At 42.2% G+C, this 17895-nt stretch overlaps 1 protein-coding gene and 1 long non-coding RNA gene across 3 annotated transcripts in view; one reads left to right on the forward strand and one right to left on the reverse strand.

Annotated features, from left to right (window-relative positions):
• Positions 1-17895, reverse strand: part of fbn3 (fibrillin 3) — a 76617-nt gene that overhangs the window by 20526 nt on the left and 38196 nt on the right. Inside the window, exons 8-25 of the mRNA XM_042516665.2 lie at positions 16528-16653; positions 9653-9805; positions 8315-8587; positions 8051-8194; positions 7636-7755; positions 7316-7441; positions 7110-7232; positions 6102-6377; positions 5913-5966; positions 5699-5824; positions 4424-4549; positions 4012-4131; positions 2800-2937; positions 1643-1693; positions 1311-1436; positions 961-1188; positions 261-386; positions 20-148 (exon numbers count right to left, since the gene is read on the reverse strand). Coding sequence (XP_042372599.2) covers positions 20-148; positions 261-386; positions 961-1188; positions 1311-1436; positions 1643-1693; positions 2800-2937; positions 4012-4131; positions 4424-4549; positions 5699-5824; positions 5913-5966; positions 6102-6377; positions 7110-7232; positions 7316-7441; positions 7636-7755; positions 8051-8194; positions 8315-8587; positions 9653-9805; positions 16528-16653 — 2565 coding nt within the window. The remainder of the gene's footprint in view (positions 1-19; positions 149-260; positions 387-960; positions 1189-1310; positions 1437-1642; positions 1694-2799; positions 2938-4011; positions 4132-4423; positions 4550-5698; positions 5825-5912; positions 5967-6101; positions 6378-7109; positions 7233-7315; positions 7442-7635; positions 7756-8050; positions 8195-8314; positions 8588-9652; positions 9806-16527; positions 16654-17895) is intronic.
• LOC148189571 (uncharacterized) overlaps positions 11280-17895 on the forward strand; it is a 45553-nt gene continuing 38937 nt past the window's right edge. For both annotated transcript variants that reach the window (XR_015776613.1, XR_015776614.1), the window contains exons 1-2: positions 11280-11566; positions 13760-13860. This is a non-coding gene — a long non-coding RNA (uncharacterized LOC148189571). The remainder of the gene's footprint in view (positions 11567-13759; positions 13861-17895) is intronic.

Below are 17895 nucleotides of genomic sequence, written 5' to 3' on the forward strand. Positions count from 1 at the left end.
GAATTGGTTTGTTGTTTACCCATGCAGTTCTTCATCATCATGAAGCCGCTCTCGTAGCCCTCGAAACATTCACACTCAAAGCTGCCTGGTGTGTTGACGCAGGCGCCGTGACCACACAAGTCCGGTGAGATGTGGCACTCATCAATGTCTGACACACAAAGACATTAAAAAAGGAACATTCACTATCTGCTTAAAGATTGTGACGTAAATGTTTCATTTAAACCGAAGAAGTCTGACTCCCCCCTCTCTCTCTCTCATACCTGTGCAGTTCCTCTCTTCTGCGTTCAGAGCAAAGCCGCTGTTGCAGCGACACTTGAAACTTCCGATGGTGTTGCGGCAGGTTCCATGAGTGCACAGACCCTGGAACACCTTACACTCATTTACATCTGGAGATAAGGACATACAGTTAAAAAGGTCTGGGCTACAAAAACCTGGCATTTGGTCAAAATAAAACAATTTACAGGAGGAATATTGAACATGATTATGACTGTTGCTGGTTACACTTCATTCTCTGACCACGTTGAATCCCACAGCAGGGGGTGATTCCTATGTTCACAGGAACTTAAGTCCCTTAGCTCTATGTAGCACATAATGGGAACCTAAAAACGAAATCTGCATTTGCTAATTATGACATGGGCGAGGCTAAGGTTAGGGCAGTGATTCCAAACCAGGGGTCCTTGGGGGATTTCCACAGACAAATGGAGAATAGTTTATTTTTCTGATTTAATTCACAATGTAGGGAAACCCAAAGTGAGTAAGAGCTCATTTTGGCTTGTTACATACTAAGACAGAGACAGAGATGGAGTCTTCTGTCTATACTCATTGCATGCATTCATTTCGTCCATAGTTGTGCATGTTTTCTGAGAGCTTCTGCTGTGGTCTCTTTGGTGATACGGGGTTCTTCCAGCACACATCTACACACTTGAGGGAGCACAAGGCAAAATTGAAAAATGTCGGTACCTTTGTAAAACGGCCTGCCAGTCAGAATTTCGCCTCTGTTGGCGAAGCCAGTCCCTCTGGGACAGATGGCATTGTATTCGGGTGTGGATGGTTTGGGACACTCCTCACAGTCGATACCCCAGGCAGCACCCACTGAACAGCAGCACATGTCCACGCGGTATCTCCCTGGCAGCGGCTCGCCACACTCATCCTCTTGCCACTTCATGTAGCACTGCTCACTACGTGTATCTAGAAAAGTTGGTTATAAGAAACAAAACAAACAAACAAAGTCACCTCTGTGTCTAAGTTTTGTGACGTGATAACCTCTGGAAATAACTGCGTTGGGTTTGTTTGTTGTGCACTCCTCTTACCTACACACGTGCGTCCAGTGCTGTCCAAGGTGAGACCCTCGGCACAATCGCAGCGGAACGAGCCCTGCGTGTTCACACAGTGGCCATTTGTGCACACTCCAGGGAACACCTCGCACTCATTAATGTCTGCAGGGAGCGGGACATTTTAAGAACCATGATTACAAGGTGAAACACAAACACAGGAAAAAGTTGTTGTTTTTCCTCAAAAGAAATCTAAAGGGAGAACATTGAGGCACATTACAAGGACAAAAGGATGATTTCATGGACGTCGATGTTGGATGACGGAGCACTGCAGCTTTGTCACCGTTCATTAAGTTATCAAATGTTCTTACCTTCACAAATGAGGCCCTTCATGCGAGCAAACCCTCGAGAGCAGGCGGTGTCTGAGGGGACAGGAGAAGATTGAGCGATGCAATAAAGACATTTCATTTATGAGCACTGAATGAACACATACATTGGTTTGCTAAAATGTCAGGTGAATATTGGCCTTAAGTTTAAATTTGATGTTGGTCCAGTTATGATGTCCACAATATAATGGTACTTTATACTTGACCAAAAATTTAAAAAATGAGTAAAACCTGTATTTAATTTGCTCCTGTATTTACAATGTTCTTGGCAAATGTGAAGGAATTTCAGCTTTTCTACAAATCAAAGACATTGTGGAGGACTGCTGAAACCCATGGGTGGATCATGAGACAATGGGCCCCTGGTTTATGACATGCAGAAGGCCCCACCACCTCTCCTACACAGCAGCAAGACACACGGACTTTACGTCAGTTTTGCGTCTCTTTGTAGTCATTATGCATCTTATTGTGGTTTTGTGATTTTGTGTCTTTTTGGAGTGATTTTAACCTTATGGTTGCCTTGTGTCTCTTTGTATGGTAGTTATTTTGGGCAATTTTGTGTGTATTTGTTGTTGTTTTCTAACTCTTTAGTAATTTTGAGTCTCTTTGAGGTCAGTTTGTGTCTGTTTTTGGTCATTTTTTTTGTCTCTTTGTAGTCATTTTTAGGTTGTTTCACCCATTTTTGTACTTTTTTTGTTTTCCCTTTCATTTTTAATATTAAGTTTATTAATGAGATATAAAAAAAAGGAAGTAGGATTTGATAAGTATTCAGTTCCTCTCATTTCTCACTTTGTTCCTTTTAAACATGAAAGACTTAAACTGTTCACTGTGTCTGCTGGGTATTCTGCTTTTGTTTTCTTACTTATACTTTCATGTTTATTTATTTGGCATGTTAGAAATAAATCTAATATAACAAACAAGTCTAACTGTTTTCTCTTTGTGGTCATTTTGAATCTCTAGTCCGCATGTGTTCATTTGAGTGACATTTTGCAGTTGAGCGCCATGGGGGACCTTGACACTTTGGGCTAGTCGGCCCATTCAATAATCAATCCATTCTTAAGTCTTTTTAAGTTTTAGCATAAAATGGTCACTGTTACAAACACTGGCACAAAAACTTAGCAGCATCAGTGTGTGTGCAAACTGACCGATCTCGCAGGGTTCACAGGGGCTGCCCCAGGCGGCTCCCAGTGTGGAGCAGCACTCTGACTTCAGTGTGGCTCCGTTGATGTTGACCTCACAGCGGTTATCTTGTTTCGTCAGCCAGCACGTACTCTTCATACTATCTGTGGTTTCAAAAAGAGAAGAATTGATTATAGATACCTTATTGGGTTTTCTTTAATTTAAACGTAACCTGTGTACATCCTTCAGGCCTTAATAGAGTGTTGAGTCCAGTTCTTAGACCATTAAACATTTGCAAAGCATAAGCCACAAACTTAACATCTACCTACTCACTAAAACATTACTCCACAGCACCACTAGTGGTCAAGATGTCAAAATCTCCACAGGATACCTTTAACTATGGCAACAAAAAACACCACAAAAACAATCAAAACGTCACCTTCAACTTTTCTCCCTGCCATAAAACCTGTGTCTTTGGCTTCTTGCTGAGCTGAGTGAAGCACATGCATTATTACATTTAATCCCATGCTATTCCATTCCTAATGAACTGAAAGAGTGTGCAGTCATAACAGTGACACCTTTTCTCCAAAACCGCGAGGCCACCCGAACACAAAACCACAATTTACTTTCCCTCTTTTCCCCTGCTGAGTGATGGCCTCTAAAACATAAAACAGAACTGAACCCAACCAGAGGAATTTGTAGACCTCTGACAGGGCCAGCTCATGCAATATGTATGAGTATTTATTTAATGACTCATTCTCCCTTCCAGTTATAATAACATCTGTAGTCTGTATTAGCATGTAGCTTTCTCAGTGATTTCCCAAAAGTAACAAACCTCCAAACAAGTGGAATATTTAACCTCAGCAGAGAGCCTTACATACCACATGTCATTATGAATCTTCGGCAGATCTCTAAGAAGAAAAGCAATCTCCATGTGAACCAAGGCCATGCATGCAAGTATTTATCTAATAAATCATCTGTGCGTGCCATTTTGCCCAACATCTGAAGATGATAATGTCTCTGGATGGCCCCTGGAAACCTGAACCACCTCAGTGCTTGTTTACAAAGGCGGAGAGTAAACCTCGATTAGGGTGATTAGACAAAAAGGCTCTTGTACCAATTATTGCACGTTGACACTCATGTCTCAGTGTGTAATCATCATCTCACACAAGCAGTTTCTAGGACCCTGTGGTGCTGCTCCAATTTACGTCAGGCATTTGGGGGGATGGATGTCTTACCCACGCAGATGGTGTTGGTGGAGTCCAGCTTGCTGCCGTGGGTGCACTCGCAGTTGAAGGACCCGACCACGTTGCGACACGCTCCATTGATGCACGGGCTGGAATCGCATTCGTTGATATCTGAAACATGTGCAAAAACACACCTGAGGTCAAGGCTGAGAGGTGGATTCAAGTGGATCATCATCACCACTTGGCAGTTAGAAACACAATGTGTGTGTCTTCTTTCCATGAGGCACATGTTTACAGGAAACTAAATGCAACACATCTGGTAATAATGTCACCTCTTAATGACCTTGATTGTTGGTAAAAAAAACCCAAAAAAAACAACAACAAAACACATGTGGATATGAGGCAACACGAACACATGAGTATTTGTGTATCACAGAGAATGTGTTTGTGTGTGAGGTTTCACCTTCGCAGGTCTCTGATTCGGGTTTGAAGACATATCCTTTGGGACAGGAGCAGGTGTAGGAACCGGGAGTGTTTCTGCACAGACCGTTGTCACATAGCAGGCGGTTCACCAGACACTCATTGATGTCTGCAGGGAAAGTAAATCAATGACAACAGTTAGAAAATTGAGGAGAGAAGCCTGTATAAGGTTTATGACATTTCCAATTAGGGAGCCAATATCATGGAAACCAGCAGTATTGTCCATTATAGGTCCAGTGTTTAGAATATAGGGGGATATACTGGAAAAATGTAATTTCACATAATAAGTATGATTTCTTCAGTGTATAGTCAACTGAAAACAATAATCTTTGTGTATTTGATGCCTTAGAAAGAGCCGCTTATATCTATATAGGGAGCGGGTCCTCATCTACAGAGATTGCCATGTTTCTACAGTAGTTTAAAATGGACAAACCAAACACTGGCTCTATATAGGGTCATTTGTGTTTTCATCAGCCACTGTGGTTAGCAGGACAATAAGCCAGGGTAGGAAAAAATGCTGATTTTGTTATGTTTCACTGCTTAATTCTGTGTTTTTCATGGCTAAAATCACTGGATCGATTTGGTTTGGACAGAAAGAGACTTCTGCAGATGAATCGGCTCACAGTAAAAACATCTTGAATGCCTGGATCTTAAATTATCAGAGAAAACTGGAGGAAATACATTAAGTTACTATAGAGGCACACATTAGCAAGTGCTGGGCTGGGAGCTCGTCTGAGACCAGCAAAACGGTGTCGGAAAAACACTTACTTTTAAGGTGAAACTGCTCAATTTGGTATTTTTACAGGTTTCACTGGGTTTGTTTGTTTTGGAAAGGAAGAGACTTCTGTGGATAGTTACGCTCTCAGTAAAAACCTCCTGGACAATGAACACTGAAGGAATCCTAACCACTAAATCCTTCACACTGTACCTTTAAAACGAGACTATGCACTACTCACAAAAGAAATAACATTCTCTCACATAAGAAAAGTTAAATTAATAAGCAATATAACACAGATTCTTAATTTAATGCACTCATTGCTGCTGCAACAGCCTCACTAAGTTTGGTTTGACTAGCAGCTTGTGGTTGCTGTTAAACTGTGTGTTGGTATTTATTACTTGAGGCCACAGAGGCAACTATCCACAGAAAGTGCATTGCCAGTTTGACTTTAAGACAAAAACTGGGCAGACTTTTTTAGCTAGAGATGTATTGTTCCTCCTCATTATGAATAGGGAGTGAATCCACTCCACTCTGACTTACCAACACAGTTCTTGCCACTGGTGTCAGACTCATATCCGATGTTACAGATGCAGCGATAACTTCCTCTCAGGTTCTCACATATGCCGTTGTGACAAATGTCCGGGTCCAGGGCACACTCATTGATGTCTAGGAGAGGACAGGTATGATGTAAATAAATACAGAGTGTTGTTTTAAAAAGCACTGTGGGGACATTTACATTTCTAAACATACTCACCTCTGCCATCAGCTGTAATACCAATACCACTGCTGCATACAGCCTGGAACTCAGCTGAAAAACACATGGTGAAAAAAAACATTAGATGAGCTGGATGTTTATTTTTCTTTTCCTTTATTTGCAATTTTAACCAAAAGGAACAAAGATTTCAAAGAAGTGAAACAGTATAATGCAAATTTAAGATGTTACCTGAGTTTCTGGAGGGGCAGGGTTGGCACGGCTCTCCAAAGCCATGTTCAGGATTGGCACAGCAGCACTCTGACTTTGTCACTGCACCAGGGAACGGCCGCGAGCATGTACCCATCTTTATGGCACCATAGCAGGTGGTCCTCATGTGAGTGTCCACACACACTCTCCCATCAACACCGATAGCCAGGCCTGGAGGGCACTCACAGCGGAAGGAGCCCTCGGTGTTGATGCAGCGGCCGTTCATACAAATGCCTGGAGTCTGACACTCATCGATGTCTGATGAAGAGAAGGCACATAATGTATATGTCACATGTCGGCTCCAGTTAATAAGCTTGAGTGTGTATACAGTTTCAATTAGTATATTTAAGGAGAATTCCTCCAAAAATAACTTAAGACAGCAAATATGCAAAGGATATGAGCTTCCTACAAAAATCTATCTAATTGTGAGTTTGTATTTTAACATTTCAGATACACAACATATAGTTGGTATAAGACTAAAACCACATTTTGACCATTTTGGATTATGCATGTTCCTGTTTTCATACAATTTAAGTAGAAATAGGAAAGAAAATTTCAGAATAGACAGAGTCCCTTTGAGTATGTCTGCAAATTTTCTATTTAATTATTTTTGAATGCTTACACACGACTCACATTTATGAACAGAAATCAGAGAGAGCTTTATGAAGCATCTGGTCATGGGGAGTATTATCCAGACTGATTCAGTATGTGTCATTTTTGGGATATGCACCTGTTCGCTCTGTGTTTTGGTATGACTGCAATAGAACAGCAGCTATGCTTGGAGCTTCCTATTCAACAGAGACTCATTAACTCATAATGTATTTATCTATTCCTAGACTTTCTGGATAGTTTCAAAAAGTTGGACTCCTTAAAAAATGCACAAGTGGTTTCAAAAATGCATCTGCAGGATTTCTAATAACACCAAATCTGTCCATGTAGCAGTCTGTTTGGCTCAAAACTTGATGTCTGCGTTTTGTAAATCATTCGTACCAGTGCAGTAGCGTCCATTAGGAGCTAAAGCAAAGCCAGGCTTGCAGATACACTTGAAGCTGCCGTCCTCGTTGATACACATGCCATTGAGACACATGTTGGTGGTGGCACACTCATCGTGATCTGGAGGGAGATGAGAAGAGAACTCAGTTCACAGCGGTGAAAGTTCATGTGAAGTTCGATTTGTTTCTGTTTTGGCTCCTTACCAATGCAGTTCTTTCCATCAGAGGTGAGCTCGAAGCCAGCGTTACAGATACACTGAAAGCTTCCCTCTGTGTTGACACAACGGCCATTGCGACACATCACTCCATTGACAATACACTCGTCAATATCTAAAGAGAGCAGGAAGAGGGGAGATCAATGTGGCTTTATTTAAAGAATTTAAACCAGCAGTCATACAAAAACTGTGCACCACAGCTTCAAGGAAATGTGCTTCAACTACTTTAGTAAAACATATGTGTACAAGTAATATTAAAGCAGCATCTCAGAGAATTGTTACAGTAATATAGTCTGCAGTCAGACATACCATTGCAGGCTTGTTTGGTAGGGGTTCCCTGGTAGCCCTCATGGCACTTGCAGTGGTAGCCTCCAGGTATGTTGACACAGTCTCCATTGATACACGGGTTACTCACACACTCATCCACATCTGGGAAGAGCAAAATCAAGCAAACAAAAAACTGTCCTGACTTTCAGAGTGAATGGATTTATATATCTAACAAAAAAGAACTCATATTTTAGAAGATTTCCCCTGCAAGACTCAATCTAAACTAGTCTTAAGTTCCTCAAATAGGCAGAAGATGGCAGTGCAGTGCATGTAATAGACTGAGGCTGTCACATAGTCACTGAGTCACTTCATGGCTTTGGGAGGTTATAGAGAGCTCAGTGAATAACATTTCATGCGCACTGATATTGTGTACAGTGTGTGAGAGCGTATTTTTTACCGATACACTCCCCACGGACGTCCTGTCTGTAGCCCATGTTGCACTCGCAGCGGTAGCTCGTGGGCGTGGGAATGCATCTTCCATTCAGACACAGGTTGGTGAAATGTTTGCACACGTCGATGGAGTCGTTCACAGAAACAGTGCCTGAGAATAAACAACAGACACATTGGCAAAACACAGCAGAGACACAAAAAAAACCAACACAGAAACATTTCCCAACTCCACTGATGAGCCCCTTTTTCTAGTGCCAATATCCAGACTCACCTATATGGTGGTTCAAAAGTCCTCCTCCATTGCCTCCGAAGCTTCCTCCGTTTCCCCCAAAGCTCCCACCGTTCCCTCCAAAGCTGCCACCATTCCCTCCAAAGCCTCCTCCACCATTGCCACCGATGCCTCCGTTACCGTTACCATTAGGGACGCTGGGAAACTTGAATCCATAGTTGAACCCGTTTCCGTTGCTGTTGGGGAAGTGTCCGTTGGGGTAGACATGAGGGAGTCCTTGTGGAACACCCACAATACACAGACGCCTGAACTCGTCTACAAGAGGACCAGAGATCACAGGGAACAAGTCAGCGGATACAGTCTACCGTCGGTTACATTTCATTTGTTTCCAGTCGGATGAGGAAGAACATATTCATTAGCTCTCAAGTTGTGCCAACAGAGATTTAGTTTTTAAACAGTTTATGTGGATTATAACTAATTCAAACTCAAAAGCACTTAGGGTCAATCAGGCTCTTACAGTGCATACATTTGAAATGTGCTCACTGTTTCCTGGAATAGCGGAATTCACAAAGGCCGTTGCTCCGTGCAATCAATTTTTGGGTTATTTTGCTGAAGTCTGTTGTAAAATGAACTAACTAACTGTGAAAGTTTTATTGATTTCAGCTATGTTGTGACTGGACCAAAGACAAGTGTGCGTGCATAATAATCTGCTCTGCTTTGGCATGTTGTTACAGTAAGTCTGGTGTATTGTTTAAGTGTACATTCGTATGTATGGAGGTTTTTTTGCATGTATTTCTGACTACACACAGTATGTCTATGTTTGTAAAATGCACAAACATAGACAGTGTTTGCATGTTTTTCACTTAGTTTGAGTCACAACAAATCAAACACACACATCTCATTTTGGGGGTGCCAGTGAAAGCAGCAGAACATTCTGTAACAGATCAGTTTTGGATCACACGCTCTCACGCAGAGGAAGACTTTTCTGAATTCCAGCTCGACTGGAGAGATGATGGGTCATTATCTTCTCACAAATCTTTTCCATCTTTCTCTGTTTAGTTTGCACTCATGACATCATGCTCATCAGTTTGACTCGATGCTCTTCCCTCCCTGTCACAGTCTCAAAGCTCTCTTGTCTAGTTCAACATTACTTCGTTAAACCAATTTGGCTTGTGAAATGTTGACATTGCCATGGCATTATTTACCGCCTGTGCTCATGCCAAGTCATTGACAATTTGTCATAGACACAGCCAGGTTTTTGTCAGCAGTGATGGATCTTTTGTCCTGATTTCAAGCTCATATCCATCACTTTGTTTGGGGATCAGCTCGCAAATAAAAAAGTGTATCCTCTGTTCTGTGTATCTTGTTGCTTGTACTCACCAGAACCCCTGACAGGACACATCTCAGGGATTTGTCCCAAAGCCCAGCAGCGTCCTGTGTCACAGCAACACTGCATCTTGGTGTACTGACCGCTCTGCTCGGCAGCACAGCGGCCATTAGCCAGAGCGGAGAAACAGGTGCCTACACGCTGATCTGAAAGACGAGGAGATGCATTGACAGAATTAGATGACTGAGAAGGCAACAACAAATATTAAAATTCAAAGCATCATATAAAAGACACACATGGCTGATATGTTTTTAGGTGTTTTATTATTTTTTTATGTATCTTATGTTATATATCTCTCCTGGATGTGAGACACAAATTTTAAGTTTAAGTTAAAGCTAAAAGTACGTTCAATTATTTAATATGTAAGCTTCTGTTGTACGGACATATGAAGAAGAAAAAAGAGAATGAAGAGAAAATTAATATGCAGAGCTTGAAAACAACAGTCCATTGTCTTATGATCTTTCTTCAGTACATTTTGAGATATTGATCGTTAAGTATTTTCATTTCAGAGATTAAGATGATAACTCTCAGTGATGATTTTAGAATAAGGTACTATATCCATAACACAAACTGTGTATCTAAAGTTGCTAAAACTCACAAACAGGTTGTGTATATGAAGCATGGATGACTAAAGAGATTAAGAGAACTAGATAAAGCATTGGAGGTGGAGGCCCATTCATTCCTATGAAAGTTGCTGTGTGGCACATGAAGCCAAAAAGGTTCAACTGTGGCATTTAAGAATTACCGGGATAACTGGCACACAGATTTGTGTTTCTAAGGCTTGTAAGAGAATGACCTGCCTTACTGTTCCTATGATTGGATCATACTGGTTGCCTTCGTTGGATGGATTGGTTAGGTTTATAGTAAGAATGTCGGGGTAAGCCAATCAGAGGAAGGGTAAGGTGGGTTATTAGGGGAGTGAATCTTTCAGTATCTCGCAATTCGATTCGATTTTGATTCTTGGAGTCACGATTCGATTCAGAATCGATTCTCAATTCAAAACGATTTCCGATTCAAAATCCATTACTGATTCAAAATATAGGAGGTGTAATTTCAGGATCTACTCCAGTCTGTTTTGTCAGTGGCATATTATGTTTTGAAAGTAAAGTGTGTATGGAATTATGGAGGTTTTATTGTGTACAAGCTTTTTTGTTGTAGAAAACCTTTCTCCTAAGTGTTGGGAACCAGAAAGTGAAAAAATAAACATCGTAATTATTATAGTTAAAAAAATGGACACTCTATAAAAAATAAAAAATAAAAACATTGGGGTTTTTTTTGCAGTTGTTTGTGCATCCCATTATCTGTGCCATTCTGCAAAGCAGCTCCTCTCTGCAGCTGCAGAGGGCCACATCACACCCCTGACACTTCATAGAGGGGCCTGATTCTCCTGCCTGCTCTGCCTGCAGTGAACACAGAGTTTACATTCATATGAGGCCCTGCTGCTTGTTAGACTGTCTCCTGATTTACCCTTGTCTCATTATTATTATAGGGGTTTATTCTAGTGCACGACGCGCTACCAATAACACAGAGCGATAGATACAGCAGGATTAGACCAATCACAGTGCAGTTTGCTCCGGATGACGTATGGCATACGTGGGCGGATACAAAACGTCAGCTCGTCTTCCGATTGGTGGACAAGCCCGATACAAACCTCTGACCTCTTCATGGAACCATGGGAATCCAATATGGCGTTTAGCATCGATGCTAATGTACTTTTATCATCGAAATATGGATAAAATATGGACGGAAGACACCTAATATCGGAATTATCATCATGAATATATTGAACAAGGTCCCGTACAAACACCGGAATTCCCAGACTGGATACTGAGGCTTCAGAAAGAGCTACGATACATCGGACTCATCCCTCTGAGCGGCACAGCCGGCAGCTTTCACCGGAGAAAAAAGTAAGGCGACCCGACAAACGGTCTCAAAGTTATCAAGACTTTTCTAAATGATAACAATTTTAGAGGGCTAAGAATAATCGATGTTCTGAATCGTTAAAAACGATAATCGAGATCCTTATATGAATCGTTTTTCCCTTATCTTTGGAAATCTCCTGCTCTGTTTGGCCCATAGAGCAGGTGAAATAGGGATTTCTGGCTAATCCGGTTAAGCACTCAGCTAACTTGCATGGGTATAAAATGATTCAATCATGTGTCTCCTCTAAACTTTCTAAATGTTATCGGCCGAAATCAAGTCATTTTGAAGTGGTTGTGATGCTAAAAAAAGATGTATCACTGATTTACAGATGTCTTTTGCTATGTAAGTGAATAGAAAAAAAAAAGTCTTTTTGGGCCACGGGGGATCACATGATGTTAATAATGTTTGGCCACCACAGAAATTGGTTTCAAAACCTGGCATCCGTCTCAGGGCCCTGATGTTAAGTCATTAGACTGAAAAGGCATCTGACCGGTAATGCAAAATAATTCAGTTTACTGATAAAGTACATTTTTTAAAGTGAATCATCTCCATTTTTTATTTGCACATTTCTCGTTTTTGATGACCTCCGGTGGTTTTAACTCTTATCTCGGAGTTGTGATGTGACAGTGTACTCTAGGGTGTGTCAGTACTCTGTGACATCACTGTGACAGCACCAACATTCATCGTCCATGTGGGGAAAAGGTCACAGGTGATAACTGCTCAGAGGGCTGGCCTGGTCCTTCTGTGGTGGCTGGGGAGGAAGCTTCTTTATGAACTGGCAGTGGGAAAGGTTGCCTGGGGTCTTGACTAACTACAGGCATCTGAAGGGCCTCCAAAAAGGGGTCTTATTTGTTACAGTTTTCCAGGTCAGGGTCAATGGGGCAGGAGAGGGGAATGAGGTTCAAAGAGCGTGTGTGAGGAGTAAATGGAGAGGAGGAAAACGGTGGGGGAGGGGTTCTGTGAATTTAGGGAAAAAAACAAGAAAAGGAAAGGGGGAAAATGCATGTGTATTATTTTAGAAAGTGAGCAACATATGTGAAAAAGGATTTTAAGTGCATCTACAGAAAAAAGGGGGGGAGAGAAGGGGGAAAGTAGAGCTGAGGAGGGAGCGGAGGGAGGAGCACAAGTCGATTAACTCACTAATGAGCCAGCAGTCTGGAATTAATCAGTTCCATGTGGAGCAATTCTTGCCAATTAGATAGAACATGAGGGGCTGCGCTGTGTCTGGGAGCACATATTGTACAGTGCACACACATTTATATGCAATTACACACACAGATAGGCATTCCCCTACATATCCAGGGGCACGTACACAAATCATGAATAAAAGCACACACATATGCTTGTACATGCATGCATAACTGTGCACAAATACACACAAACACAACCTAAAAAACATCCCATAGGAATGGCTGAGCTGGAGGCCGGGTGGAGGAGAAGGCGGGTGAGGGTGAGGGTGGTGGTGGTGGTGGTGGTGGGGGTTGCTGATGAGGATGATGATGACTTAAATTGGATCCAGACTGTGGTTTGCTCGCTAGTGTTGCTCCACTACACGAGCATATGCTTTCATTTGTTGAGGTGTTTTTACAGACTGACTGACTGGACAGGTCTTTTTTTTTTTTTTTCAAGCTTCCACCGTGTGACAGGGCATTAGGCTCTGATTACTGTCAGGCCCCCAACAGCTCCCACTGGCCTACTTTACCACGGTACAGTACATCCCACAAAACACAAGCCAATAGACAAACAGAAGAGCCTCCAGGCCCAGAGCTATACATCCTGCTTCTACAGCATGATGACGAGAGATCAACACTATAAAAAACAATTTATTCTCTTTAATCCACTTTATGTTCTGACCACAAAAAAAGCTCAGAGAGTTTAGAGAGAGAAAGATCAGACAGTAAGGGAAACTGCATCAAAGTGTGTCAGTCTTATGAAGAGGAAATAAACTGAATTTATGGCATTTCTGTCTGAGTGTGATTTTGCATCACTGATTTGGAATATCCAAAATATATTTGGACCTGACCCGGTCTAGTCTGGTTTTGTTTGGGTTCACTTATCTCTGCCTCCCAAGCTAGTCTTGTCCATTTTGGAAGTGGGACAGAGACGGAAGAAGGATATATGGGGGTTGTGTCTGGCACCTGTTTTATTTGCTTTTTGTTTTTGCTCTCTCCCTTCAGCAGGCTGCAGAAGAGCAACTGGAAACCACAACTGAAGGAAACGAGGTGCAGGATCCAGATGTCAGAGGACGGAGGAGAAAAAAAAGGTCCAAAAGGAAACGGTAAGATTGATAGGGAGGATGAGAATGAGAGAATGCTTCAGTTTTAATGATAAAGAGTTATTAAAAAAATAAAAAACAATAGACAGAGGAGACAGAACAAGAGAAAAGGTCCAAACGGAGAGGGAAACATTCACAGTTCCAGAGTAAACAGAGACTTTCGACTGCATTTCACTAAAGTGTTACTGAGAGGAGGAGGTTTGGTGTGATCTACAACATACTCAGAAAAAAGGGAGACGTACATAGCAAGAAAGGAATATATTTCTTCAGGGCGAGGAAGAAGGCAAGGGAGGACGGGGGAAAAGAGGGAAAAAAGAAAAATATGGACACGCATAACGTCAGACAGATGGAGAACCTTTGGACTCAGCAACACACAGACACACACACACACACACACACAGACACACACACACACACAGTTAGTACGATATATTTAATGATCCCATTTGCAGTGTGTTTCACTCCTCTCTCCAACCTTGACCTGTTGGTCAAGAAAAAACACAACCTATCATCTGTCAACTCTTAATCCTTTTTTTTCACGATCTCCTTCCACATTTTGGCTATGGATAGAAATTTGGTCCTTTTCCTCTTTTTACAAAATAAAATAAATTCACAGATCAGAAAAGGCTTTACTGCAGCATGTTTGTGATTATGAAATGAGTAGTTTCACAACTCCATAATGGATTAATATTTTGGCTTTATGAAGTGAATTGGTTCCACAATGTTGAGGTTAGTTGTGCCATCTTTTTCCTCTTTCCTCATTTTTGCTCTTTGTTTTCCCTTAAACGTGACCATATGTGTGTTACATTAGATTAGAATAAATTCCTAACAAAGATTTATAATCGTCCAAGGAGTTCATTTGTGGAATAGTTTAGAAAAGGAAATGACAATGAGTAATACTTGAAAAACCTAAACTATTTTTAAAACAAGATTTAAGAAACATATTGAACAAATATAAAACTAAGTATGAACACTTGTGTGGAAGTTTTTGTTTGGGATTTTTGGAACATAGAATATAGATGTACTACATCTTGTTACTGTCAGTGTATAAATCTGCTGTCTAACTGTACTAAAAACTGATGTGTAGAGGGGAATGTAGCGTTAAGGGAAACTAACGGTGCGTACCCACCAAACGCGATTAAAAATGATCGCGCCTCAAGATTACATACAAAGTCAATGCAAAGACGCGATTTGACGCCTCATTTTGCCGGGCGACGCGATGGACGCGATTGCGCGGCGCGTTAGACGCGAAATTCGCGTCGCGTGAAATAATACGAGTTGAAATAATTGAACTTTTGCGGCGTCGTCGCGTGAAGACGCGCCGCGACAGCCTATCAGCGTTGAGATCGTCATCGACGTGCTGACGTATGGACGTCCTGGTGTTCCCTCGCAAAATCTAATCAAACCGCCAGAAACAATGGAGGAGCAGCTTATCGTCGCCGTCACCGCTCACCCAGAGCTGTACGACAGTTCCTGTCCCTTGTTGCAGGAGACGGTGGAACTCGCCGAGCTCACGCCGCCTCCGTAGGGTAGCATGCACCCAGAACCGACGTCGGCGCCTAGCCCGCAGACGACGCTGGGAACTTCTCCAGAGCAGATGCGGTGCAGCGATCGTCAACGAGAGAATGAAATGGCGGAAGAAATGTTGTTGTTTGGGCGGGCTCAACGCGCGGCACGATTTCGTCGCGCGTCGAGTCCCATTTTGGGGTTTTTGTAAGAGCGTCAAAACTGGAGCGTCCGGCGCGACGCGATTTCATTTGAGGCGCGATGAAATAATTTTTATCGCGTTTGGTGGGTACGCACGGTAAGGCTGCAGGCTGCACCTTTAAGGTCAGCATGAATGTGATTTGGTTTCATTGCTGCAAAAATAATGACTTATTTTTGTTTTTGTATTTTTCCTAAATGTGTATTTAGGTTGTGTAACTTTGTAAAATTACCAAACTGAACTAAAGATTGAAGCTAAACAACCCACCACATGACAGGCAAGCTCACACACTACCTGTGAGATCACCTCCCACCATGTTTATGTAATTATGCACACGTGTGGGCACACGTGGACGCTGCTCTTCTAGGTATTCTTGACCCATTTCCTCTCTAACTTTATCCAAAAATATAAACACAAAACCTCCACGTCTAATAGTGGACGGATTGCATTAAAAGTAGAAAACAGCCGGGAGGACACATGTATTTCCAATTAGAGCGATCCAGAGGTTTTACTTTGCTGCAGGAGCTTTTAGTGGAGGGGCTGTGAAACAGACAGACCCTGAACTGTACGTTTTGGGGCTGAATCTTGAAATAATGTATTAACACCTGGTTGTGTTTCACTGCGGCCGCCATGATTGGTGAGGATTGCAGGAATATATTAACACCTGGTAGTGTTTCACGGGACATGTCAGTAAGGTATGCGCTGTATGTGTCAGCGTGTGTGTGTGAATGAGTCAGAGGGGCACTAGAATTGGAGCAGATTAAGGCTGTCAAGGCCAAACAGTGCGTGCAAGTGTGTTTGTCTGCACATGGCGACCACAGGCCGGCGCGACTCATCAGAAACTCTCACAGGAAGAAGTGATGGAGGGAGGGAAGTTAGCCACCAGATGTGAAGCTTCTAGCTAGCCAGGGGGTGAGGAAATGCACAAACGAGAGAAAGAAATGTTGGAAATGTGTGAGACTCACCCACACATCTGGAGCCATCTGTGCTGGAGACGTAGCCTCGTGGGCAGGTGCAGACGTAGCTACCAGCGGTGTTCGTGCATTCTCCTCCATCACACACACCAGGGATGGTGCTGCATTCATCAATGTCTGAAACATACACAGAAACATATAGTTACATCGTAAATACCTCATCACATCATGGTACACATCTGTATAGTATGTTTAACGTCAGCTCAGAACACTTTTGCAATGTTCGAAATGTCTTTGTTTGGAAAGATGCAGTAGCACGCTGCTGTAAAAGTTTATTGCACTGGAGCAACAGATTCTCCCTGAGGGAAAATGAAGCAAAGCAAATGGAACGGCAGTCAAATAAACTTTATTAATTCAATTCTGTTTGTTCTGCTCAGACTAATACTCAAACACATGAGCCATGACGTGAATGACGGGAACAATCCAACAGACTTAGCATGATTTATTAGGTATTTGGCACACCTGACTCACAGCACAATAACCAATCAAAGTTTATATAAAACAAACAAAAAAGTCTACTTCTATATAGTAGTTTTACCGAAATGTGTCTGTAGTTCCTAGGTGAACTGTCAAATACTGAAACTACAGTAATCTACTGACTTTTGGACTGCATTTTATATAATTCCAATTCCAGTAAAAATGTAATACTACCAGTTTCTTCAATTTGTGCATTAAAAGAGTTCCAATAGTCTGCTAATAGTAATAATATATGTATGTCTTGGGGGTAGTCAGTCTTAAGCAGTAACCTCCTTCAGGATCCTAGTGGCCTGAGGGCAGAAGCTCTTCCTGAGCCTGTCTCTCTCTCTCAGTGCGGTCCTGGTGTATCTGGAACCTTCTTCCCGACCTCAAGGCTGTTATCTGCTTTGGCTCTTTAATGATTCTCGCAACACCTGCTGTAAACATCCTTTAGGCAGAGAAAAGTAGCGCCTATATGTTCAAGCGAATGAATCTGTCTTTACAGGGCCTCTCACTCCTGTTTGGTGCTGTTTCCTTATCAGGCTGTGATTGGGAATTTCCTCAAACGTCTGAGTTTAAACAGTCCCTGCCTTGGTTTTCTCACCACTGAGTCAGTGTGCAGCGTCCAGCTTCAGGCCTTTGGTGGTATGGACACCAAGGGGCACCTTGATATTGAAAGGGATGTAGTTCCTTTGCTGCTTATTCCCAAAGTCATCTATCATCTCCTTAGTTTTGGTGACATTCAGGTGCAGGTTCTGACACCGCTGAGTCAGGTCCTCTGCTTCCTTAAGGTAGGCCTTTTTTACTGCTGCGTCATCAGCAAACTTGATGATGGTGTTGGAAACCCAACTTTTTGGTCTTCTGCTTGCGGGCAGCATTTAAAAGCCCTCACACACCAAGACG

This window comes from Plectropomus leopardus, chromosome 5 (genome assembly GCF_026936395.1).
Source record: "Plectropomus leopardus strain MGB_pleo_1.0 chromosome 5, ASM2693639v1, whole genome shotgun sequence".
NCBI classification, from domain to species: Eukaryota; Metazoa; Chordata; class Actinopteri; order Perciformes; family Serranidae; genus Plectropomus; species Plectropomus leopardus.